Source organism: Ascaphus truei, chromosome 4, assembly GCF_040206685.1.
Source record: "Ascaphus truei isolate aAscTru1 chromosome 4, aAscTru1.hap1, whole genome shotgun sequence".
Taxonomy (NCBI): Eukaryota; Metazoa; Chordata; class Amphibia; order Anura; family Ascaphidae; genus Ascaphus; species Ascaphus truei.
In genome coordinates, this window is record NC_134486.1 from 114,000,757 (window position 1) to 114,027,358 (window position 26,602).

At 41.3% G+C, this 26,602-nt stretch overlaps 1 protein-coding gene across 3 annotated transcripts in view; it reads left to right on the plus strand.

Moving 5' to 3' along the window:
- Positions 1–26,602, plus strand: part of RMDN2 (regulator of microtubule dynamics 2) — a 101,774-nt gene that overhangs the window by 58,557 nt on the left and 16,615 nt on the right. For all 3 annotated transcript variants that reach the window (XM_075596477.1, XM_075596478.1, XM_075596479.1), the window contains exons 6-7: positions 17,639–17,714; positions 22,346–22,423. In XM_075596477.1, coding sequence (XP_075452592.1) covers positions 17,639–17,714; positions 22,346–22,423 — 154 coding nt within the window. The remainder of the gene's footprint in view (positions 1–17,638; positions 17,715–22,345; positions 22,424–26,602) is intronic.

A 26,602-nucleotide genomic window follows, 5' to 3' on the forward strand; every position in this document is an offset into this window, starting at 1 on the left:
TAACGGCTGCAATGGGGCTCAAATGTGACCAAGTGTCCCAAAAAGTCCAATACCAAGCTCAAAGTGACTGTGTCACCTGCCCTACGCGTTTCGTGGATGTTACTCCACTTCCTAGGTCACATTTGAGCCCCATTGCAGCCGTTAGTTCTTGGCATACAGGACGCTTGTACTGTCCCTTTAAGGGCACGTGCACACTCGCGTGCAGGCACGCTGAGACAGCCTGTGTAACCGGAGGAGGAAGTGAGGAGAGCAGCCTCACGTGGAGGAGAGCTGTGAGCCCCACAAGCAGGCCTCCAACACTGCCACTGTTCCTGTTAACCCCTGGAGGGAGAGTCAGTACGAGAGTCACGGTGCAGCAGGAATCACATCTCTGCAAAGACATCAGCAGCAGCCGGAAGACTCTTTGTTGCATTGCCTGTATTTGCCTTGCTGCTTGTAAGTAGGGCTCTGATTTTTCATATCTGGATGACCAGCGGTGTTCTCATTTGTCCAAACCATTTTATGGCATAGTTCTTTTTATTTAATAAATAGTTTTTATAGTCACTAGGAGTCTCTATGTTATATGTGCAGTGTGTGTATTAGTGTAGACCTGTTTTAACCCTACAGTGTTGCACTATGATCTGTGTCTGTTTGTGTTTTTTCCCCTATATGGCCTGTCAAGCAAGTGTGCTGACCCCCTGAGGAGTACAGGATTATCCAATGAACTTTTGGCGCCAGGTTTTTCTTTGTTTTCACTTTCACTTTCTCTGTCAGTACTGACAGTATTACTAGGCAGCCTTTATATATATATATATTTTGCAATTGTCACACTGGTGTTTTAGTCTTTAGCGCTTGTGCACATTTTTTCTTTTTCACATTTATTCTATCAGTGGTTTTCTTTACCCCTAGGTGTCCCCCCAGGATATGGCTATGGGCCAGGTCCAACACCTGACTTATAAAGTGCTTTGGCACCAGTAGCTGCTCTAACCTATCGGGGTCTTCTCTTTCAACCCTATACAATAAGTCATTGTTGTAGACAAAGTACGGTGGTGATGGTGTAACCTCTGGGTTAACTGGTACCCCATTTATGCTCACTACTGTGGCTTTGGCGTTTACTAGCGTCAAATCGTCTAGTTGGGCAGAGGCAAACTTTGGGGGAGCAACCTGTAAATCCTGAAAATCTAGTTCTGGGGGGTCCTCAACCTCAGGTCCTTCACATACCATAACCTCTAACGGAGAACCAGGGTCTACTGGATCGGGAACCTCAGACCTCAAGGGCACATCCTCAACACAATCAGACTTTCTTTCCCACAGTTCCCAAAACCACGGGAAATCCTGACTCACTAGTACCTCATACATTAGATTCGGCACTACCCAGACCTGATGATGTACTGAGCCGATGGGGTTTTCTATGTACACTCGTGCAGCCGGGTAAGTGCGATCATCCCCATGGATACAGGTTACCTGTAAGGAGACCCCTGGTAGAAACCCAGACTTAACTAGACGTGCAGCGACCAATGTAACTGTACTACCAGTATCAAGCATTGCACTTACAGGTATCCCATCTACTTTGACTTCACACATCCTATTCCTCTCTAAATGACCCGTCTCTATAACAGTCTGCTTAACAGCAGGAACCCCGCCCGAAAAATACCCACAGAAATGTCACATTGCATTCGGTCAAGGTTCATAGGGCAAACTGCTGCCGATGTCCAAGTTCATGACATTTGGAGCACTCAGTGTACTTCCCAAAACTGGGTCGGGGGGTTTTCTCCAGTCTATTGGAAGGAGTGGGGCTAGAGTCCCTTCTACGGGCCGTGGGATTTCCAACTCCTTTATGGGAGTCTGAGTCCCTGTGGCCCATTAGGCTGAGGAACAATCTTACCGGACCTCCTGATGTGCGGGGACCTGCGATCGGGGAACTCGTCAGGACTTTTATTCCGGGTCATCTGCTCAGCAGCAAAGTGGCGTTCCACTATAGCGAGCAACTGCTCTGCGCTTTGGGGGTCATTCTGGCTGACCCACTTCTGGACGGTGCGAGGAAGACCCCGCAGGAAACGGTCTATGATGACCCTTTCGACGACGGCGGCGGCTGTACATTCGTCAGGCTGGAGCCATTTCCACGCAGAGTGGATGAGGTCGTAGAGTTGGGAGCGTGGAGCCTTTTCTGCATCGTAATGCCAGGAGTGGAACCGCTGGGCCCGAACTGCGACAGTGACACCTAGCCGTGCCATAATCTCAGCCTTCACGGTTTCATAGTTTTTCGCTTGCTCTGGCTCCAACTCATAATAGGCCTTTTGCGAGTCACCCACTAGGAAAGGAGCAATCATTCCAGCCCACTGCTCAACTGACCACCCTTTGCGTACTGCGGTGCGCTCGAAAATTGACAGGTACGCCTCAACGTCATCGTCCATCGTAATTTTCTGAATAAGGTGCGATTTTACCTGGTGAGCGACCTGTGGGGCCACGCTAGTCTGGGCGGTAATTTTCTCCTCCAACACTCTGAGCTCCTGGTGTAGGCGAAGTTACGCCTCGTGTTTCTCTTCTTTTAGCGTCTGATGTAGGGACAGCGCCATCTGCTGTACTAACGCCGCAGTACTTTCAGTTTGTGACTTTGTCATCTGTTGTAAACTCTCATTATTGGATTTTGACATCTCCTGCAAACCCCGCAATAGGATAGCAGCATTTTCTGTTTGTTTGTACTGAAGCGAGGTCAGAAATGCCTCCATTTTCCACTTTCACTGCCTTGTGGATTGCCCGCATTAAACTCCACCAATTGTGATGCCCACACCACGTTGCAGTCTCTTTTATCCAGATCAAAGGCAGGAAAATGTATTGTTTGTGCACAGGAGGGTTTATTTACAAGGTACAAAGCAGGAACAGGGTTAACTCATAACATAAAACAGAAACAAAAACCTAACTCCTTTCAGGAGTTCTGACTAACACAGCTTAGTCCCTAACTAACAGTGGGAGAACTAAACTCTTTCCCCACTTTAGACACTGTACCTGCAGCTTCCCTTTGCAGTCTCTCACAGGGCTGTCTGTGTATGTGCCTTCAGATTAGCACAGCAGCAGCCCCAGGAAACTGTCTGTGCTGCCTTTTACCTTGTAGCTAATTAATTAGGGCTCAGGTGAGAGGGAAGGGAACACACCATGTAAGGTGCTGGGTCCTATGTACCTCCCCTCAAACACCTTTTGCTTCAATACATCACTATATATATATATATATATATATATATATATATATATATATATATATATATATATATATATATATATATACACAGTGTTCGACAAACCTATACATTTGCTCGCCCCGGGCGAGTGGATTTAACCCCCGGGCGAGTAAATATTGGCCCAAGCAGCACACGTTTGGTACTAGGTGGCGAGTAGATTTTTTTGTGTGGCGAGTAGATTTTTTGGTGATTTGTCAACCACTGTATATATATATTTCGAATATATAATCGCCGCGCTTCTCCATGTAAGGAGCATGCACCTGATGAAGGGATTGGCCATACAAATGTGAAAAAGAGACAGTGAATCCCTGCGCTTCTCCCTTTTCGATAGCAATAAATGGGGAATCTATATGATAAAGGAGACTTTTGGTTTACATCCTTTGATCAAATAATGCCAAGCCTGCTAACCACGTCACGGTAAGTCCCTATAGCAGGTCCCTACGCTAAATGCATACTAATGTTATGTGAAATTTTGGACAAGCCACCTGGCAACCCTACCTATGCAGTTTATGCAGCACACATTTAAAGTTTTTGATGAGCCAGGTTGAGACTGGCTAATTGACTTTAGCTACAATTAACCATCTCCCTGCTGGACTCATCAGCTACAGACAGGCTCTATGTGTGCGGCCTTTTTAAACCGGGGAAAGACCCTGTCACAAACCATTTGTGATATTCCTCTGCTTCATGTTTTAGTATTTTACCCATAATCCGTATGCTAATATAGTACTATAAGCCTGCCATTCCTGCCACAGCTCTAAAAAAAAAAACATTTTTAAATTCCCAATACATAGCTAGTATCAATAAAGCGTGCAAGTGTTTTGCACACACCATCTCTGTTAACACAAAATAACTTTCAAGATTTAGGGAATTTAGTTGACCATCCCTAATCTCACCCCTGTTGAAGGCACACAGGCTGTCTGATTTTTAGCTGTAAAATGTTACATTTCCTATTTTCGCCTTGAAAATATTTCTCTCCTCTCAATGCAAGTCAAGGGAAGTTTTAGAAATCTCTTGCATTTTCAGTGCCCATCATCCAGAAAGGAATGATCACATTGGCTAATATGGTTGGAGGGGCATTTTATATCAAAGGAAGAAAACAAGAAATGGCAAGAACCATAGACAGCTCAACGAAAACAATCAAATGGACAAAAACAGCATACAGTAGCAGTAGAAAAGAGGAAATACTTCTTTCTGACACCAGAGGGCAGTGTGACATTTATTTTAATGTAGCCTGTTAACCCCTTCAGTGCCCTATAGATGCACAGCGTACTGTACTTAATGAAGGGAGGCAGCCTGGAGGCCGTTGTGATGTATACTGTACGTCATTAGGATTTGCTTGTTTTTGTAGGGGTCGTTCACAATCTGACTGCAGATAATCAACCGAAGTGTAAAAGATCATGAGTGGTCAGAAGAGCTATCACATTATGGCTAGTGCCGGAGGGACCGTGGCTACAGAGGTGGCAGATCCCTCTGGCACTGCAAGGGTTAGCCATGTGGCATTAACACAGAGAAAATGGATGACATTGCAGGTAATACAGCAAAAACTTGGTGCAGAAAAATACTGCAGCTTTCAGCTAAAACTGCATATTTCTGTACAGAGACACAGTCAGAAATTCTGGTTGGGGGCTGCAATTTTTACCAGTCCTCCCCTTCGGCATCTCAATGTCATGTGACGCGTCATCATGACGTCATGTGACGCGTCATCATGACGTCACTGCGTCATGTGACAGTGTGTTGTCTTGGCAACGTGTCGGCATGTGACGTCACGCCACCATGACGACGCAGCATCACATGACGATGCAACGTCGATGAGGAGGGCTGCACTCACCCCTGGCAATCCGTTTAATTGCTCTGGGGAAGAGCACCGTGCCTCTGTAAGCGCAATACCAATTCTTGGGGGTGCAAATGTACTCTTGCACCCCCCTTGTTGGCTACTGTTTCTGGACCCATTAACCCCTTTCCACCCAAAATAATGTAAAGTAACAGTATGCATTAAAATTGTATGACAAGTGCGAGGAAGATGGAAGATTAAAATATAACTCCTAAAACTTCTTTTACATCAAGTTTCTCCTCTTATTTAATAATACCAAAAGTCTCTTGATGAGCTTAGTGGGAGAACATTATGGTTTACTTATACATTTAAACTCCCAATTTTGCATCTAGACAAAACTTTTGTGAAAACCCCTCATGTTCGCTGTCCCACTTTTATTTGCTTCAATGGAGGGTGGCTCAGTGAGTAAAGACACTGACATTTTAAACAATGACAGTGAGAGTGAAGCAGGGGAACTACTGTCTGCTCCATGTGACCTTGGTCAAGTCACTTTATCTCCCTGTGCCACCAAAAATATAGATTGTAAGATGATCTGGGCAGGGACTGTCTAAAAATCCTATGTGCTTATTGCCGTGCACTATATTGTAATTGTGAAACGCGTTGAGTCATATTGGGAAAAAAGCGCTATATGAAATAAAAAATAAAAGTTATAACTGTTTCCAGGACATTGAACTGCTGCTGCATTCTTTCATTAGTCGGGCACCAGAGCCAAACCAGCTTGTTAATGTAGATTACATGATGGGTTATTATGCTTTTCACAGTTGGCCTTCTAGACCTACATTTGTAAAGCTACCAATAAACCCAACATGTGCAGTGTGTCAGGATGTTTAATGCTACAGTCATTTCTTTACTGAGCAGAAACAGTGATGAGTGAGTGTTTGCAGTGCATTAGGTGGAGAGTACCGTATTTTGCTAGGTCTTGTCACTGTTTGTGCTGTTTAACCCGTAGTGGCAAGATCAATTCATCGCCATTAACTATGGAAACCAGAAATGCACACCTGAAAAAGTTTTGAAATATTCTGCTAAAATACAAATAAATAAGAATAGCATGTTAGTTAGCTGCTAGTTTTGACGTAGCACTTTTCCGAGACATTTTGCAGGCACAGGTCCCTGCCCCGGGGAGCTTACAATTGTTTTTTTGGTGCTTGAGGCACAGGGAGATAAGGTGACTTGCCCAAGGTCACAAGGAGCGGACACTGGGAATTGAACCAGGCGCCCCTGCTTCAAACTTAGTCCCAGTCAGTGTCTTTACTCACTGAGCCACTCCTCCCCATACAGTAAGATAATCATAGAGCTTGACACACACTAACAGCTTCATAGAAATGTTAGTACATTTATACAGTACCATGTCAAATTCAGTTCATGTACAATACCACATTTTCACTTGTGCTGTTGATTAGGAGTTTTTGTGCTTGGCTAATAGCAGATGAATGATCATGCGTGTTTGTTTGTAGAATACATGACAATCCCTTCAGACCACACATTGTAATTACAAGTAAACCCCTTGGCCTTAACCAGTTTTAGCTAGCATAATTTTCTCCTCTTGTCACGCAAAGAGAAACAATTTCTATGAGATGTTGGATAATCCTGTTCGGTTTTCATTGTTTTCTTTTTTAACGGCAATCCGTTTAGTTATGGTATGTTGAGTTTATATGATTAGCTCCTGCAGAGTAAGAAATTCAGAAGTGAGGTCGGGGGAGTTTCATTTAGAGGACAGCTCAAGTATTGGAAGGGTCATCATACTTTGTCCCAGCTTTATTTTAGGATACTTCAAAGGAGCACATTGTTAATTAAAGGGCTGGAGAAGTGCTTGAGTGATTAAAGGCACTGACTCTGAAACCAATAACACCGAGTTTGAAGCAGGGGATCCCGATTCAGATCCCGGCGTCGGCACCTTGTGACTTTTTCTCCCTGTATCTCAGGCACCAACAAATAGATTGTAAGCTCTACGGGGAAGGGACTGCAAAAATTATATGTACAGCACTGCGTACACTGTCAGAGCTAAAAAGCAAAGCAAAGCAAAAAAAATTAAGTTTTCAAGTACGTATCTTTGGTTGATATAGCCCCATAGCCTAACTATGGTTCTAATCCTGGGGGAGGGATTTGAATTTGATGACCTTACAACAGGAGTGCAACAAACACCAGGTGTCCAATTTAACCCCCTCGTCATGTTGCAGTGTTGCAAGTCCTATTTCCCACCTCGCGAGCCCCCTCTATTTCCCTTCCTCTTCCCATGTATTTCTCTCCCTTCCGTCTCACTGGTCACTCTCCCCCCTCCATCATTTACCCTTCCCCTCCCCACTCTCACTCAATCCCTGCCCCCCACCTCACATGTATTTCTCTCTCCTCAATCTCGTTCTTACTCCCTCTTTTCCTCTCACCCCCTCTCTCCTCTCACTCACCCCCTCTCTCAATTACCCCACTCTCACTCAATCCCCCTCCTCACACTAATTCCCCCTCCTCACACTCTTTCCCTCCCTCTCACACAATTCCCCCCACATAATATATACCAAAAAAATAACCCCAATGCAAAAAACTTCCCACCCCCAAATATATTTTAAAAAATTCCAGGCCCCCCAAATATACAGTATACAACTCCCCCAAATACATACAAAAAAAACACCTCCACAATACATATGAAACCACCCAATACATATAACCCCCCAATACATATATAAAAAACCCAATACATATTAAAACTCCCAATATATATAAACCCCCCATAGATAGAGCTCAACCATGTTATAGTGCGATCTGCTACAACGCGGATCCGCATATAACGCGGTCTGAGTGTGGCTCCCGATTTAAAAACATCTCCAGGTTTTTTTTGAACGAAATGGCCGCCGCGCGATAACTTACCCGGCATCTGCAGCTCTCTCCTCTCTGCAGCTCTCTCCTCTCTGCAGCTCTCTCCTCTCTGCAGCTCTCTCCTCTCTGCAGCTCTCTCCTCTCTGCAGCTCTCTCCTCTGTGCAGCTCTCTCCTCTGTGCAGCTCTCTCCTCTGTGCAGCTCTCTCCTCTCTGCAGCTCTCTCCTCTCTGCAGCTCTCGCCCTGCTTCATCAGGCTACGTCCACGTGCGCGGCGCACATCACCAAGTTTTTGAATTTTTTTTATTTTTTATTATAACATTCAATGCTTTATTGCTAACGGACACACACACAAACACACACAAACACACACATCCCCTCCCTCCCTCTCCACTAATAATTTTAGTATACAATGCAGGAATCGAACCCATGAGCCTTCATACACTAATAAGGATTCTCTACCACTACACCATAGGATTGGTGTGATGTCATATACTCTATTATCATGTTGTGTGTGCGTCCGTCCGTCCGTCCGTCCGTCCGTCCGCAATATAGCATTGAATGTTTTTAAAAAAAAAATTGGAGGTGTTTGCCACGCACGTGGACGCATCCTGATGAAGCAGGGAGAGGAGAGAGCTGCATATGCCGGGTAAGTCCTCGTGCGGCGGCCATTTCACGATCCGGTTAACGCGATCCCAGTTATAACGCAGTCTCATTATGTGGACCCCGAGCACCGCATTTTCAGCTTGATGTAAAAACAAATACATACTGTATAAAACAAACAATACATATAACCCCCGTAACCTATAAAAAAAATACATATAAAAAAGACCCCAATGCATATAAAAAAAGCCCAAATGCATATTACAAAACCCCCAATACATATAAAAAAGACCCCAATACATATATAAAAAACATACATATAAAAAAAAAAAAACATATATAAAAAAATCAATACATATATAAAAAAAAAAATATATATATATATATGCCCAATGCATATTAAAAAAATCCCAATACATATAAAAAAATCCCTCAATACATATAAAAAGAAACCACGCCGAGCTTCTCGCGCGGGCCGGAAGTAAGCTGGGCTGAGCTTCCAGCGTGCACCGGCATCAAGTAGGCCCAGTGAAACGCTGATGTCAGAAGCGTGGAACAGAGTGAGGAGAGGCCCACAGCTGGGAAGAGCTGGGGCCCGATGGCCATGAGAGGTCGGGCCCAAGTGCTTTGTCCAGCTGTCGGTCCTCCGCAGCCACCAGGCCCGGGACACTTATCCCAGCTGTCCCCCACTGTCGGCAGCCCTGGACACACATAGGGTTTCCAGGTGTCCAATATTGAACCAGACAGTCCTGTATTTGGACACTGTGCAGTAATAAATTAGAGGCAATACTGAACATGTATGTGTCCGATATTACCTCTCTGGACATAGTCACCTGATCGGCTTGGATTTCTCTGAGCAGGGATAGAGCAGGTCTATTGGTATGGGTCTCGGTAATGCAGCCAATCAGGAAGAGGTGTTGGGGGCCAATGACAAGAGGAAACAGCATGGAGAAGTGTGTGTGTCGCGAGCACGTCGCACCTTTCACCATTGTGTCCAGTATTTTTTGAGAAGCCATCTGGCAACCCTAGACACACATGACAGCGTAAGTTGGGGTAAACCAGCCAGAGCTTTATTAAAGCAGTCTGGTCCTTCAGTGAGATGTCAAGTCATAGTACTGTGGCTCAGAACTGATTAATCATGCCCAAAACCAGTTCATGTTAAACCGCCCACTAAAATGTGTATGTCTAACTACAACTATGCACCTCTTCCACTATCTAAGCCTACAAAACTGCAACACTCCTTACTACCTACCTCAAGTTAACTGTTGTCAGGGGTGACCCAAGCCCTGCCCCCAAGAGTTATGTGACCTATCCCTTGTATAACCTGTGGGGCCTGTTTAGTTTTGGAATTATATAGAGCTAAACCTTTAATAAGTTATATTTTTTAGGTGGATTTGTTTCTTTTTGCTGTCAGGAGATATCGTGTGTAAATATGAAAGTTTTCCCTGCACCGCTCATGAAAATGATAGAGATAAGAGTGTGATCATGCACATTTTCTTGGATCTTGGATAAATTACTTTGGCCCCTAATCAATAAGGTGAGAAAGAGAATAATGAACAGATAATGATGCATTAACTTCCATGCACTTGAATTTAAATGAATGTATCACTAACTGTGTGTTATCACACTTCTCTGTCACACATTATTGTGTAAGGGGCATTTTCTCCTTTTAATCTTAAAAAAAATGACCGTTAAAATGGATATGTTTTAGGTGTACAACATACACAAAAAATGAAAGGAACAGATCGCTACAGAAAGTTCATTAAATATATTCAATTTTTATATAACGTATTTGAAGTTTTTTAAACTTGTTTCAGTAAATATTTGATGGGGTTATTTATCAGTATCTCTGCTTCAAAACTGGTGTGCAGTATTAATGCACACAGCATCTGAGATGTCAAACGCAAAAATCCATTGAAGACCATGAGAATTTCCTCTGGGTCCATATACAGGATACAGTATATCTTGAGTTCAGATAAATGATTACCATACAATCAATATTTGTAAATCACTTCCCTGAACTTTTATTTTAAAATCCTTGTTGCAACCTGTACCACAAGGTCTCTTTCAAATGTGTCGTCTTTTGCTCCGAATAAGCCTGAAACTCTGGATTACACCGAAACCTTTGAAAACATCGAAGAAAGAGTGGACTTTTGGAAATTGAGAAGAAAAAGGAAATGCATGCTGTGTGCTCTGTATAATTTTAAGCAGAGTTTGAAGAACTGGTTCTTTAATGAATGAACTCTGCTGACCCTGCTAGCTGCTACACCCCCTTCTTCTGAGCAGTCCTTGCACGCCACTGTTACAGCTGACAGGAGCACCAGCAGGATTAGCCAGATTCTTTTCAGCGCTCTTTGATCACAGTCTGCATCTTTCCCAACAATGTTTGACAATCTAGGCAAGACTCACGCAAGTCCAACCACTGTGTTTACTTTTCAAAGGACTGTGAGATTGCCTTTCACTAGCAGATTAATTATGGACATATAATTAGTTTTATTCACGTTTGTATTCCTCCCGTTGGCATCCCCAGAAAATAATGCAATTCAACCAGGGATATAAATCCTTCAGCCGATGCTCACTGTACAGCAGCTTTCTCATTTAAATGGTTTGTACTCTGCAAACACAGTGGGATCATTTAAACCATCAAAAAATCTGTTTTTGCGAGATGAGAGAGGGGCCTCTGCCCAGTTCCCATTGGGTAGAACACCATGTATGAGTGCCTTAATTGACCACATTATTGGAGAGGGTGCAGGCTGAATAGACATAGAAACAGAAAGTCTGTGACTGGGAGGAGGAATGTTTGCCTTTTAGAACACCACTTGCCTATTGATAGCCTGCAGTATCTAAAGGAAGTCACTAAGGTATTGTTAAACAATTGAATAGCGTAATGCTCATTCATTTATAGAGGTGATCGCCCAAACCTTGCCATAAAAAAGTTTTTTTAGCGCTTGTCTATATTTTGTGAAAAACATAAGAATGCAACATTTCATGCTCAATTTCTTATGCTATATAAAATATGTATTACCACTTGTGTAAGAGGGGCCTTCAATGCTGTGCAGACCCATTTGACAATGAATTGGTTAAAATACGTCTTTTAACCATTTTGTATAAACTGGAGCTGCCCTTCCGTCCTCTGCCCTTTCATCTCTTGGTCTTTGGACGAGGAGAGGGAATGAGCTACTGTAGTGATGAAGGAAACTATTGAATGACATACTGTACGTGCCAATTTTTAGTGTTCTGTCTTAATTTTGAAATGAAAATTTGACATTTTCTGTACAGATTAATTCATGTTTAAGGAACACTTCCACTGTACATTGGTTTGTTTACACAATTTGATTGTGAGCTACTGAAAGTTGAACGCTTTAGGCTTTTGATTCTTAAAATGGTTGATAAACCATTAAACACCATAAATGAGTAATACATGCTATATTAAAATCAAGCCAGTGATTATCCTTCTTAGCCCATTGTTGCAATACAACTATAAATATATTTATCTTTTTACTCTTCTTACACACTGGTCTGAGCCTTAGTAGTCCAGGTTGAGTACAACTTTTTAGGACCTTGTTTTTGACCAGTGTTACTTCTACCACAGGGAGCTTCTGATAAAGAGTTTTTATTTTAATTAAATTTGGTGAACAACAGATTAATGTCCGGTCTGGGATAACAAGTGTCTTATTTTTTACAGTATGATTTTTTTTTAAATTCCTAATAAAATTAACGAGTGGAAGATTTTTCTAATGTGCATTTCCTTAAAAAAAAAAATTCTACAACTATCTTAAAAAAAACTTTATAAATCATTATAAGGGTTGAAAAATCCACTAGTTCCCTCGTCCAGAAGACGTGGAAACTAAGACGAGTACAAAATAAATCTAGCTGCCTCTAAGTTTAAATAACTAATCACTGAGCTGTGATTACACCGCACACTTCATGGCGCAATACTGCAAGTTGAGTGCAGGCAACGTGGCTGTGACTGACCTCCGTAGCCTCGACACTAACACCCCACAATCCCTTGCTGCTGCCACTGCAGCTTGACTCCTTTAAGCTCAAGGCATTGTCAGGCACTAGTGTCAATGCTCCGGTGGTGAGGGACATCCGCACTGCTTGCATGCTCTGCAGTTTCGTGCCTATATTCAGTCTCCTTGCTCCCTCCAACTCGGCGCTTAAACACATACTGTAAGTAGGGTTGCCAGGTGGCTGTTTTTTAACTTGACTGACCGTATTTTGCTACTGTATCCGGTTAAAAATTAGAGGTAATACCGGACATGTATGTGTCCGGTATTACCTCTCTGAACGTGCTGTGGCCAGCGCGAGAAGGGCTGACGACAGGGGGGAGAGCCGAGACAGGTGTCTCACGCCTGGCAAGCGGACAAAGTAGGCTCTCTCCAGCTGTTGGGCCTCCCTCACTCACGCACGCCAGGCCTTTCTGACGTCACGCACCGAAAGTAAGCTGGGCTCAGAGAGGGAGGCCCGACCTACGCCAGTGTCAGAAGCTTGGCGCTGGACTGAGAGAGGGGATCCCCGCAGCTAGGGAGAGCCGGGGCTCACGGAAACTACAGGACCTGCAGCCGGGCCCATGTATGGGAGGGGGGGGTGTATTTTTATATGTATTGGGGGGGCTTATTTTTATATGTATTTGGGGTGTATTTTTATGTTTTGGGAGGGGTGTATTTTTATATGTATTGGGGGGGTTTGTATCTTGCACCAATTTGCACCATTTCATATTCTATTTCGTAAAAAATTCTGGGAGAATGCAATTTAGAAAAAAATGACATAATGGTCTGATCATTTATAAATAACATACCTCCCCACCGACTTTTTGAACGTACAGGCATACCCCGCATTAATGTGAGCATGTATGTAAAGTGAAAATGTACTTAAAGTGAAGCACTCCCTTTTCCCCACTTATCGATGCGTGTACTGTACTGCAATCGTCATATACGTGCATAACTGATGTAAATAACGCATGTGTAACAGGCTCTATAGTCTCCCGCTTGCGCACAGCTTCGGTACAGGTAGGGAGCCGGTATTGCTGTTCAGGACATGGGGACAGGCGCATGCGTGAGCTGCCATTTGCCTATTGAGCGATATGTACTTACTCGCGAGTGTACTTAAAGTGAGTGTCCTTAAACCGGGGTATGCCTGTATTGCATCTTTCACCATTGTGGGTTAATTAAGTGGGGTGCTGCAGTTTGTGGGTTTATTATATGAGGTCTTTTATTTAAGTGTATGACAGTAATTCATGTATAACTTGCGGTCGACTAGTGACCTTTTACCTTGACTGATGAATATTAGCGTCATAATAATATCATGAGATATTTCATATTTTAATCAATCTCGTTCTTCAGGAGTTAGGCTAAGGCCCCGCTCCCTCTGTCAGCGCGCCAGCACTGCAGACAGGCCGGGCGCTGACAGACACAGACCGCGATATGCGGTCTGTAGGGAGCGGGAGCCGGGGCTGGAGTGGGAGGGAGGGGGGGTGTTTAAGCCTATGAGGTGCCGACCTGAACACTTCCTCAATCACCCGAAAGCTGAGAACAGAGAGAAGAAGATGCCTAATCACCCATATATGTTGGTTAAAATACCCGGCATTCAAAGCAATGCGGTTTAAGCAGAGGGACCCGCGGTTTAAGCAGAGGGACCCAAGGGACCCGCTACCCCCCCCCTCCACACGCTGACACACACACACACACTGCTTTCCCTCCACACTCTCCTCCCCGCTCCCCGAAGCCTCCCCTCCTCCCCTCCTTCCCTCCTCCCCTCCTCATTGGCTCACAGCCACACCATGTGACGCGTCGAAGCTAGGGATCACAATTCTCTTGTATCCCCTAGCGGCTGACGCGTCACAGCGTGTAGTGAGCTGTGCAGCCAGGGGGGACCGGCTCGGGAGGATTCCCCTGCTGGTGGGGAACTCTCGTGTGGCCGCCAGCGCCGCCGGGCGCAGCGGGTCCCAGCCCTAACTGTGGTTAGAGTTCGATGTAAAAAATACAAAGAAATGTTTTTTTTATGGCCTGTTGAACCCTTGACCAGGCCTAGTTTAATGGACTGATAGAATCTACATACTGTAGTTACATAGTAGATGAGGTTGAAAAAAGACATACGTCCATCAAATTAAATCTATACTAAATTTAGACAACAGATACTTTATCCCAGGTGAGCGCAAACTGTTTTCCCTGCGCCCCCTGCCGGAAATTCCCCTCTCTCCACGCCTCCCCCCCCCCTTACCTTGGCTCCAACGTCGGCGTCATGACGTCACGCTGCCATGGCAACGTGTCGTCACATGACCTTGCGGCATCATTTGATGCTGCGTTGCCATGGTGACGCGTCTAAGAAACAGCTGGAGCCATGGTAAGTGAGATTTACAGAGGCCTTTGCCGCTTCGACGGCACTTAATTTAAGTGCCTTCGGGAAACGCGCAGGACCTCTGTAAACCCCACACCCCCGCAGTCAGTCTCGCGCCACCCAGTTTGCGCACCGCTGTTTTATCCTATATTTGTACTTACAGTATGTTGTTCCAGAGGAAGGAAAAACAAAAACCCCAGTGAAATATCATCTAATTATATCTCATAAAGGGAAAAATAAATTCCTTCCTGACTGCAAATATTGGCAATCAGATTACTCCCTGGATCAACATCCTTCCCATGTTTACTTATTTTGTATATCCCTGTTTAACTTTCCTTCCTAAAAAGATGCCCAACCTTTTTTTGAGATAGCTATTGTATCTGCCATCACAGTCTCCATGGGTAATGAAGTCTACATTTTAATTGCCCTTACTTGTAAATAACAGTTTCCTCTGTTGTTGGTGAAATGTCCTTTCCTCTAACCTTAAGGGATGACCCTGTGCTGTTTGTACTGCCTTTGGGATGAATAGCTGTTTTGAAAGCTCCTTTTACTGTCTCCGAATATATTTGTATATAGTTATCATATCCCCTCTTAGACGCCTCTTTTCTAATGTAAACAAATCTAATATAGCTAGCCTCTCCTCATAAATCCGAGTATCCATCCCCTTTATTAATTTGATGGCTCTTCTCTGCACTTTCTCTAGTTCCATAATTTATTTTCTAAGGAGTGGTACCCAAAATTATACTCCATATTCAAGGTGTGGTCTTACTAATGCTTTTTTAAAGGGGCATAATTATGTTTACTTCCATCCATTGCCCGTTTAATACAAAATGAGATCTTGTTTGCCTGTGCAGCTGCTGCATGACTGTGCACTATTGTTAAGCCTGCTGTCCTAAATCCTTCTCCATCAAGGATTCTCCTAATGTATCCCTATTTAATTTTTAAATTGCCTGTTTATTCATGTTTCCCAAATGCATAACCTTACATTTATCTGTATTAAACTTCAACTGCCATTTACCTGCCCAAGTTTCCTGTCTATCCAAGTACTTCTGGAGTGAAATTACATCCTGCTCTGATTCTACTACCTTACACAATTTAGTATCATCAGCAAAGATAGGGACTTTGCTCTCTATGCCAACCTCAAGTTCATTAATAAATAAGTTAAAAATCAGGGGGTCCTAGTACCAATCCTTGAGGTACTCCACTCATAACTTTAGCCCAACCTGAACAAGTTCCATTTATTACAACTCTCTCTTGTCTATCATTCAACTGGTTTTCAATCCAGGAGTCCAATTTGCTTTATTTTGTACATTTATCTCTTGTGTGGAACCGTATCGAAAGCCTTTGCAAAATCTAAGTAGACCACATCGACTGCTTTACCCTGGTCTAAATTCCTACTTCCCTCAAACAAACCAACAAGGTTTGTTTGGCACGACCTATCCTTCATAAATCCATGCTGACTATTACTAATAATTTTGTTTTTCATTAGGTATTCCTGAATATTATCCCATACTAAACCTAAGTAGCTTCCCCACTATTGATGTCAGGCGTACAGGTCTGCAATTCCCTGGTTGTGATCTAGCTTCCTTTTTAAATATAGGCACTACATCCTGCTTTGCACCAATTTTGTGGTACTGAGCCTGTGGAAAGGAGTCCTTGGATATTAAATGTAATGGTTTGGCTATTACTGAACTTAACTCCTTAAGAACTCTTTGATGTATGCCATTAGGGCCAGGTGCCTTATTTACTTTAATTTTATCAAGCCGCCTATGAACTTCTTCCTCAGTTAACCAATTGTTCGTTAATATAGAGGTTGTGCCTTCCTCCTGCGGCACTACTATTGCAATGGATCCTTCCCTGGTAAATACAGAGGCAAATAATGTTTTAATACCTCTGCTTTTTCCTTATCTCCAATAATTTGCCTACCCATCTCACACTGAAAGGTGTATAGGTGTAAGGTATATTTTCTGTTCTCATTTTTTGTTAATAAGGTACTTAAAGAACTTTTTAGGATTGATCTTACTTTCTATTGCAATCCTTTTTTCATTATCCATATTTGCTCATTTGATTGCCCTTTTGCAACTTTTGTTACATTACTTATAATTCTGATTTGATGCCTCCGTCCCTTCTGACTACAAGCATCTAAATGCCTGTGCAAATGGTGACATACTGTGCAAGATATACTGTATTGCAAGAACAGAAAAATGTGTAGTTCAACAGTTTTTTTTTTTTAAATCTGTTTTCATCTGTTGAATATTACATTTAGGAGTGAGGAAGCACAACAATTTATCTTAGTACACTAACAGATGACAAAACTATTTTTTTATTCCAAGGTATTCTCTTTCAAAGATACTGTACTTTAGGCTGCAATTGATACCAGAAAGAAGGGGGTAAGATGGTCCGTGGTTCACAGCAACTTCAGCAGCCAACGCATGGATGTCTAAAAAAACTTTATTGATCGCTAGCAGCAAACATCAGGCAACCACTCTAACATGTTTCGTCCAGGCTATGGACTTTTTCAAAGAATGCAATTGATACCACACTGTAGTACTTTAGTATTTAGAGTTCCAAATAATGTTTAAGTGGCACCGTACACACTATAGGATGCCTCTCAGTTGACAGACAGGCTTGGTCTATCATATCAAATATGGATTGTGAAACCAGATTAACAAAGGACTGAAAAACTAAATTATACCAAGATTTTTCTAATCGGTGTTTACAACATGTTCCCAGTGGACTGTAATTGTTGATTAATGTATTCAATTAAATCACAGAAATGTACAGTTGTTTATTTTTTGTTTCTTTTTGCACATTATAAAATAAATTACTATATGTATATTCCAGGTTTGCAATAATGTGTGGCTACATGTCTGAGTTTGAGAGTGTACAGAATAAAATCAAGAATGGGTATCTATTTAAGGTATGTTGTTTTTTTTTTTTTACTCTCTCTAATAAACTTTTATTTAACTTCCCTGTAACCTGACCATTCTTAAATGACATCTCCCATCCCAATTTGGATATGTTGAGGTGTGAATTTGGATATATCGCCATTATATTTTTATACAAATTAGTCCATTAAGTTGATAATATTCTTGATTCAACTTTGATCACAACTCTAATTCCCACAAAAAAACGACATTAAGGTAATATTACGAGTTAAACTAAAATTGGGTGGTTCCTTGACACATAACCACACCCCAAGGTGTGCTTTGTCATTACATTGTCTTCATCCGTATTTATATATTTTTAAAAAAGTTTAAAAGACTTTCAAGTTTCACATAACCAATGCCTTCCGGGTTGAGTAACACAAGAACATGTTCAGTATGATGTAAAGATCACAGCAAGTTGTGTTTTTTTCACATTGATTTAAAAATAAATCTGTGTAACAAAGGCATTGAATTATTTGACTTTTTGCCTTTCGAATGTAGCACACTATATTAATATAATGTGCCAGAACAATGCTTGCAACACTTGTCCAGAACTTAATTTTAGGTAGAAATGTGTTTTTATAAACCTTCATTTCCCAACATGTATCATACAAATTCAATGGATTTTAACAGATTCCAAGGTGGTTTCTAGTGAATAATTGTATGACTGAGAAGTACAAAGACCTGATTTGGGATTTCCCTCTCAATTAAAATATAACTACACTGCTCTGTGCTCTATAGACAACATCCCCATGTCCAACCATCTTGCATGTATCGCTTTTCTTTGGCCCAAGTTAGAGCTCTCATAAAATTAATTCATTGCATGTATTATCGATCTATTATTGATCTATCACAAGACTATATGAGAAGGGTGTGCAGAGATTCTCTGTGGGGAGGGGTGGCATTTACAGATGCCCCGCGCTCTTCCCGAGGGCATTTCATTTAAATGTTGAGGAAGTGGCGCAGGCCTCTAACGTTCCTTACCTTGGCTCAGATGGCTTCTGGCAATGCGGCTTGACGCCGCAGAGTCACATGGCGTTGCGACGCCATGGCATTGTGACGTGAGAATGCCGGAGGAGGGGGCGACAGCCGGCAGGGGGGCGTGGTGGAAAAAATTGTGCACCCCTGCTATATGATATAGATACATCTATTATTTTTACCAATTTTTTTAAAGAACTGACTAGATAAGCTGGGAAGGGAAGGCCAACATGGCCAGGCGGTAACCCACCCATTCCCTCCTAAACCCTAAGGGAACTAATGCCAGTGATATGTTTAAGGGGTTACGTCTAAGTGATTTGTGCTTATTTATTTTTTTGTTTAATCTGATCAAATACCTATTTTAGAAACATTTTTTTTCCCCAAAAATATTTTTATTAGGCAGATATAAAATATACATACATGGGTCAATATACACAGCCTAATACAGAAACATTTTTGTATTTTTTGGGGGGAGAAAAGTGGCAAAACGTGTTGCCAAAAGGCGGTGGCCTTCTGAAAAAGGAGAGGCCAGGGAAATAGGTAGAGGGGGGAGAAAGAGGGGGAGGGGGAATGTCTACCCTGGTCACTAAGTGTCCACCATGGGCGGGCTCTTACTAAGCACTGATTGTCACAGGATTCCTTTTCCCGGCGTTCTATCTTCTGGGCTATACCTTGGCGAATTAGACTCGTTCTATAAAGTTATCCATGGTTCCCAGATTCTATAGAAAGCTGTTGTGTTTTGCTTAAGGAGCGCAGTTAGTTTTTCCATAAGCATAACCTCGTTTATTCTTTTTTTTTTTAGCATTCCTTTGTAGGGGGGAGCTACTTTCTTCCAGGGGGGTGCTACCTCACACCTTGCCACTGTGAGAATAAAGGAGATTAATTTCCTTACTGGGCGGTCAATTTCTTTCATTGGCCTAGCCAGTAGGAAGGTCAGTGGATCAATAGGTAAATCGAGGTTGGTAGCCTCTTTTAATAAAATTTTAACCATGTCCCAATATTTCGTAATTTCTGGACATGACCACCAGATGTGGGCCATGTCCCCCTTTTGTTCACAGCCTCTCCAACAGAGATCAGATGCCAGAGGATAGATTTGCTTTAGTCTCACTGGAGTGGGATACCAGTAAATCAGTATTTTATAAATATTTTCTTTGGTTGTGGTGCAAATGGAAGTTCCTGAGGCTGCTTCCCAAATATCGTCCCAATCCTCTCTGTTGATATTTATATTCAGGTCCGCGGCCCATTTCAGCATATAGTCATGAGTTGGAGGGTCCGCTGATGTCTCCAATTCAGTGTAGATTTTTGATATTAGTCCTTTTTGGTGAGAGCTATCTTTGCATAGTCTCTCGAATTTAGTGAGAGAGGGAAATTCTGGATTAGGGGATATTGTTTGGGTGAAATGTCTAATTTGGAGGTATTTGAATGTTTCCAAATGTAGTATATCATATTTAGCACGTATGTTTTGGTAGCTCAAGAGTTTCCCTAGGCTCAGAATGTCTCCGATCGTCTTGATCCCCTTCAATTTAAATTGATCATATAATTTAGTCGCACATCCGGGAGGAAATTTAGGATTATTAAAGATTGGCGTGAGTTGCGAGCTGGTGGAAGCAAGTCCGAATCTAGTCTTAGCTTTCAACCAGACCCCCATGTGTGTTTCATCGCTCCCAGCTTAAATTTCTACAGGTGCATATCTTCTCTATCCAAGTTCCAAAGGCATGCTGGCAGAGAAGGCATTTTAGCATATTGCGATTCTGTTTCGAGCCAGCAACGCTGATCTGGGTCTGCGTTCCACATGGCCGCTTGTTTTAGTTGGGCTGCCTGATAATATTTAGAAATATCTGGGACACCCATACCCCCCTTGCTCTTGATGCCATCAGTACTGATCTTGCGACTCTGGGTCTTTTGCCCAGCCAAATAAAATTAAATAGTATATTTTGGATGTTTTTTAGTTCAGAACCAGGAACGTAGACTGGAAGTGTTTGAAAGAAATATAGTAATCTAGGGAGTATATTCATTTTAATCGAGATCATTCTTCCAATCCAAGAAATCTGGTAACCTTCCCATTTATCCAGGTCTTTTTTAATTTTTTCAATCAGGGCTGGGTAATTGTGTTGGTATAAAGATTGGTAGTTCTTTGATACATTTACTCCCAAATCTTTGATGTACAAAGAACTCCATCTATAACTGAAATTCGGTTTCAGCAGTTTCACTTCTGGTTCTGAGAGGCTTAAATTGAGGGCTTCAGATTTATCGCTATTTATTTTATATCCAGATATTTTGCCAAAATCTCCTAGTTCCCTTTGAAGGTTAGGAAGGGAAGTTTGGGGTCTGGATAGGGTCAGGATAATATCGTATGCAAATAGGGTAATTTTGTAATTTGTTTTTCTAATTTATATGCCTTGGATGTTTATGTTATTTCGTATTTTGGACGCTAGAGGTTCAATAATGAGAGCAAAGAGGAGGGGGATAAGGGGCAACCCTGTCTCATTCCGTTTTTGATTTGGAACCTTTCAGTGTTCCCTCCAGGTAGTCTAACAAGGGCCGACGGGTTTTGGTAGAGCGCCCGCACACCTTCTAGATAAGAATCTTTAAAGCCGAATTTCTTCATAGTATTATCGAGAAATAGCCAATCAATTCTATCAAATGCCTTTTCAGCTTCTAAACTCAGTAGCATTGCCTTGGTGCCTGTGAGGTACACATGATCAATTATGTTAATTATCATACGAGTATTGTCCGAGACTTGACGCCCCGAGACAAACCCCACTTTGTCCAGGTTTATTAATCTGGGTAAAATTGGGTTTAGTCTATTTGCTAGGATCTTGCTGTACAATTTAAGATCATTAGTCAGGAGGGAAATTATTTTAGAAACAATTTAAAGTTATTATATAAACATAATCCCCATCGTCAATATTTAAAAGCTTCAATAAAATGTGCTGTAAGTGAAAAAAGAAGAACATGGTGAGCTGACAATTTGGAAGGGTTCGCTTTCCTCGGGCTGCTCCTTTGTCTGATGCCATTGTGTGTTCTGCAAGTGCTTGCACTGCCAAAGCCCCCTTCTATCGCCCCCCCTGTGTTTATTGGTTCTCGAATAAGGACAGGGTGGTGTAAAGGTAAAGAAAACGCCTGATTGACAAACAACTTCCCTATTCGGAGGCCTCTAAGAAATGCAATTTGTATTTTATTTCCCAAAAATATAAGTAGCCAAATTGTTGCAGTTAGACGGTTACATTCTTGACAAAAATAAAAAGCTTGTTCACTTTGACTGTTTAGGTGTGTGTGGAATATTTAGACGTCTTGGTTGAAACAATTGTAAGACAATAAAACACTGTCCTTTACATTCCGAACATGGTGTTTGCACCTGCCACACAGTGAGCCATTTTATCAACTACACCCAACATTTTTGATGGTGATGAACCGGTGATAAAGCAATACAAGTACTGTATATAAAGTACTGCAGTTTAATAATGTGCTTCAAACAAAAGCATTTTAAGAACACGTTGAAAAACTGCATTAATTGATGTACAAGTATTGAAAAGGCACATTGTACTGTGCTCTACATAGAGGTAGTTACAAACCAGAGTATATTTTGTTTAGCATAACCAATGTAAATTAAAACTTTGATTTTTTTATTATTATTATTTTTTAGGAGCACTTAGACAAAGCAATCGAGCTAAATCCACAGGACCCTTTACAATATTACCTTTTAGGTAGATGGTGCTATGCGGTAAGTGATTCTCTATTTTCCTTTAAACATATTAGACTAATGGAACGATAAGACTATTGTGGGAAGGATATATAATATACATATGGATATTTTACACAAATGAATGATCAAGCACAACAGAAAAAAAGGAATATATTTCAAGACTAAAAGGTATAGGTTTATTATAAATGATTGGAATAATGAGGAATATTTGAAAAGGAAGAGTTCACATTTTAATTGCTATAGGAGTCAATGTTTGTGTCACACTCCACAGGTTCTTCATAAGTAGACTTTTTTTAGTCCCATATGACCATAATCATTTTGTGTTTTAAATTATCTCACACGCATTTATTTCGTATGGAATCTCTTTCATTATATATTTCTCCGGGTGTTCACTTTACTCAAGAATTGGAGATTCTTGTTTTCCGCCCACGTAGTGTTAGTATGTATATCTTTATTTGTATAGCGCCATCCATTTACATAGCACTTCAAAGCAGTAATACACGTGACATAGTAATATAACAAGTAATAGAAATAAGTGCTACAGACCTAAATAGAAAAATGAATCCCTGCCCCGAAGAGCGTACAATCTAAGTGGTAAGTGGAGAGAACTTACAGAGACAGTAGGAGGGTCTTATGGTAAGTAGGTCTGCAAGGGAGCAAGGTTGTCACATCACATGCTTTTTTTCACCACTTTACTCCATGTATCTCATGCACCTTTTTTTCTTGAACAGCATGTTTGAAGAAAAAAAAACAGACTACTCAGATCTGTCCAAGCAAATATATTATTTAAATACATATCATATCTATACCAAACGACTTTGTTTTTTGACAAGCTGTTTTTTATGCCAGCTGACAATTCTCTCTTCAGTGTGTCTACTGGTAGATGTGATAATAACTATTTAAACATGCTAACCTCATTAAAGCCTTCAGAAATTACACGGTTCTTCAGCTACACATGAAATAATTCCAAAATAAGCAACCTTTCCTAACTTCATAATGGTATTTTTTAAGTGTGATTGGAAAAAGTGATCTGTGCATCATAGACAGACATTTTATTTCCCTCTGACTAATGAAATGTCCCACTGAAGCCTCATTTATTCCTGCAGAATGCCTATGTGTTAGTAAGGGGTACAAAAACAGATGCCTATATTTAGCATCAACAGGAACAAGATCAGCCTGCATCACACCCAGACACCTACATTTGACTTGACTCACACGTACAGTAGTTGAATTTGATGAATTTCCTTAGCAGTGAATCACCAGAGCAATAAATGTGAAGTCATTAGAAGGACTGTTTCTGCCATTATGCAGTCACTTCTTTAGTACTTCCTTAAAGCAGCAATGTTACCTGGGATATAGAAATATATATTGTGAGTAGGTTTTCTGGCTATGCATCAAAACACAGGCTGTGCTGAAAGCTGTGTAATGCAGCAAGCAAAAGTTTATAAGGGTCACATGTAAAGATGGATTTAAGGCAAAAGGTGACACTGTGCTCATTTGCATGTCATTTCCCAGAATCCCTTGCTGCAGTGGAAGTGCTGTATGCTGGGTGATAATGGGGAAAGGCGGGGTTGCAGACCTGCCTAAGACATGCAGATGAGCATACAGCTATATTTATATATATATATATATATATATATATATCCAATAAAGACACACACATAATTGGAACAAAATTGTGTCCCTGTACCCCCCCACCCTTCAAACCCACCTCCCACCCACCCCCAGAGCTGAATTGTGCTAAAGGGGACCCCAGATTCTGAGACAGTTACCATAATAGTTGCCAGTGCTGGTGACAGGCTTCCTCCTGTGGAAACAATATGGTCCTATTGGTCAAACGGCGGTGACCATATTGGATTCTCCACGGTGAACACTGGCAACTATGATCTCTGTAACTAAGGGGTAACTGCAGCTAAAAGTAAGGAGATTTAGCTCCAGGTGGTCAACTAGTTCTTATTATGTAAAGAAATACATATCTGGTTTTCCTGGGATCGCTACTTTAAACCAGTTTAGTTTATGTCTATTTTTGCTTTTGCTTGTGTTAAGTAGTTCTTGAAAATGATTCTACCAGTGCTCTCATTGTCTTCATCCACTCTGGTGTTGCTTTCTTTGAGAATATGATCATTTTAAAGAAAAAGTGTCTTTGCTTACTTCATTTTTATTGGGCTTTCAGGAGCAAAACTCTTAAAAGAGCAATCCATGCAATATCCTACATGTGTTTTTTTTTTTTTAATTATAATAATAATAAATCAGTTCTGCAGTATTAGATAATACTTACTAAAAAAGTTAATTCAACCCTTAATGCTATTTTTAATGAGTTTTAATATACTGAGCATCTTTTGATTTCTAGAGCAGGCTTTAACCCATTTCCCCTGCACTGCAAGACATTTGTAACACTTTCCTGTTTGTGATAATTTGTTGCCAATATTCCCAGCAGTTTGAGCTGCTAACTGTAACAATAGATAATGTTACCGTAGTAATATAAGAATACATTGTTGCTGCTGAGGTACACTGACTGAAGGATTGATTGAAACTGAAAGGCAGCCATTAAGTGCACCTGGAAAGCCGGATCTTTGCTGATGTTGGATTATGGGAGAACAAATTGATCGGCAGCTTAGGTTATTAGTTTTCATTAAAGGCAATCAAAGGCTGCATATATTAAAGCAAAAAGAATTGAAAACAATTAATTGTAAGTCCCGCACGGACTGCCTCTTTAATGGGGCTGTGCTTCCTCAATGAATTAAGGGCAGTGGCATAGGAATGGGTTACATTTAGTTGTCAGTGTTACATGTGGTTCCTTAGGATGAACTAGTGCTCTTCAAAGGCAATGTGGGGGAATAGTTACTCCCACTACGATAAGTACTGAAGAAAAAACACCCCACGGGACTCATATCAAATCAACATGGAGTCAAGACGACCTTTCAGAGATGCTTTATTGATGCAATAACATGGCACTCACCTATCTGACAATGGGGTTAACCTCCAAAACATTTTTGCATCAATAAAGCATTGTTGAAATATGTTCTTGACTCTCTACTGATTTGATCTGAGTGCCACAGAGCATTTTCTTATATTATTTATTTATTTATTTTATTTATAAAATATTTTACCAGGAAGTAATACATTGCGAGTTACCTCTCGTTTTCAAGTATGTCCTGGGCACAGAGTTATGATGCCAAATACATGTTTACAAATACAGTTACATAAATGAGCAGGGTATACATTATAAACAAGACATTGCATCCACAGTTAAAGATAATATATATTATGGGCGTATGAAACATTTACAGACCAGATTAAAATGTGTGACAGCCTTAGATTTGAAAGAACTTAAACTGGTGGTGGATGTAATAGTCTCTGGTAGGTTGTTCCAGTTTTGGGGTGCACGGTAAGAGAAGGAGGAGTGGCCAGATACTTGTTGAGCCTTGGGACCATGAACAGTCTTTTGGAGTCTGATCTCAGGTGATAGGTGCTGCATGTGGTAGGGGTGAGGAGCTTGTTCAGGTAGCTGGGTAGCTTGCCCATAAAGAATTTGAAGGCAAGACAGGAAAGGTGAACTTTGCACCTAGACTCGAGTGATGACCAATCTAGTTCTTTGAGCATTTCGCAGTGATGTGTGTTATAGTTGCATTGGAGAACAAAACGACAAATTGAATTGTAGAGGGTGTCAAGTTTGCTAAGGTGGATTTAAGGTGCCGAGCCATATACTATGTCTCCATAGTCAATAATTGGCATTAGCATCTGCTGTGCGATATGTTTTCTGACCAGGATACTTATGGAGGATTTGTTCCTGTAAAGTACCCCTAGTTTGGCATAGGTCTTGGTTGTCAGGGTATCAATATACAAATAAATGTAAAAAAAAAATGACCCACTGCCCTTTAATTCATTAATGAGACATTTGCTCCACTTGCTACATGATCTTGTGACAGAAAGTTTCTTCTCAAAAAGTTGTCCAAAAAATATAGCTTAACTGTTAGTAAGGCACGTTTCTATATATTTAACTGGATGAATACTTTGTACTGTATTGGTATTTATATTAATATTTGATAGTGACAACATTTACATTTTGTCAGCCAATTGTTGGAGACCATGTTTACTATACTTAATCTTATTTTGGAAGAATTTAAGGAGCTGTTTGTAATATTCTGCTTGTTGAATTATTTTCTAGAAAGGAGAGTTTTGTTTGACTTGCTTGTA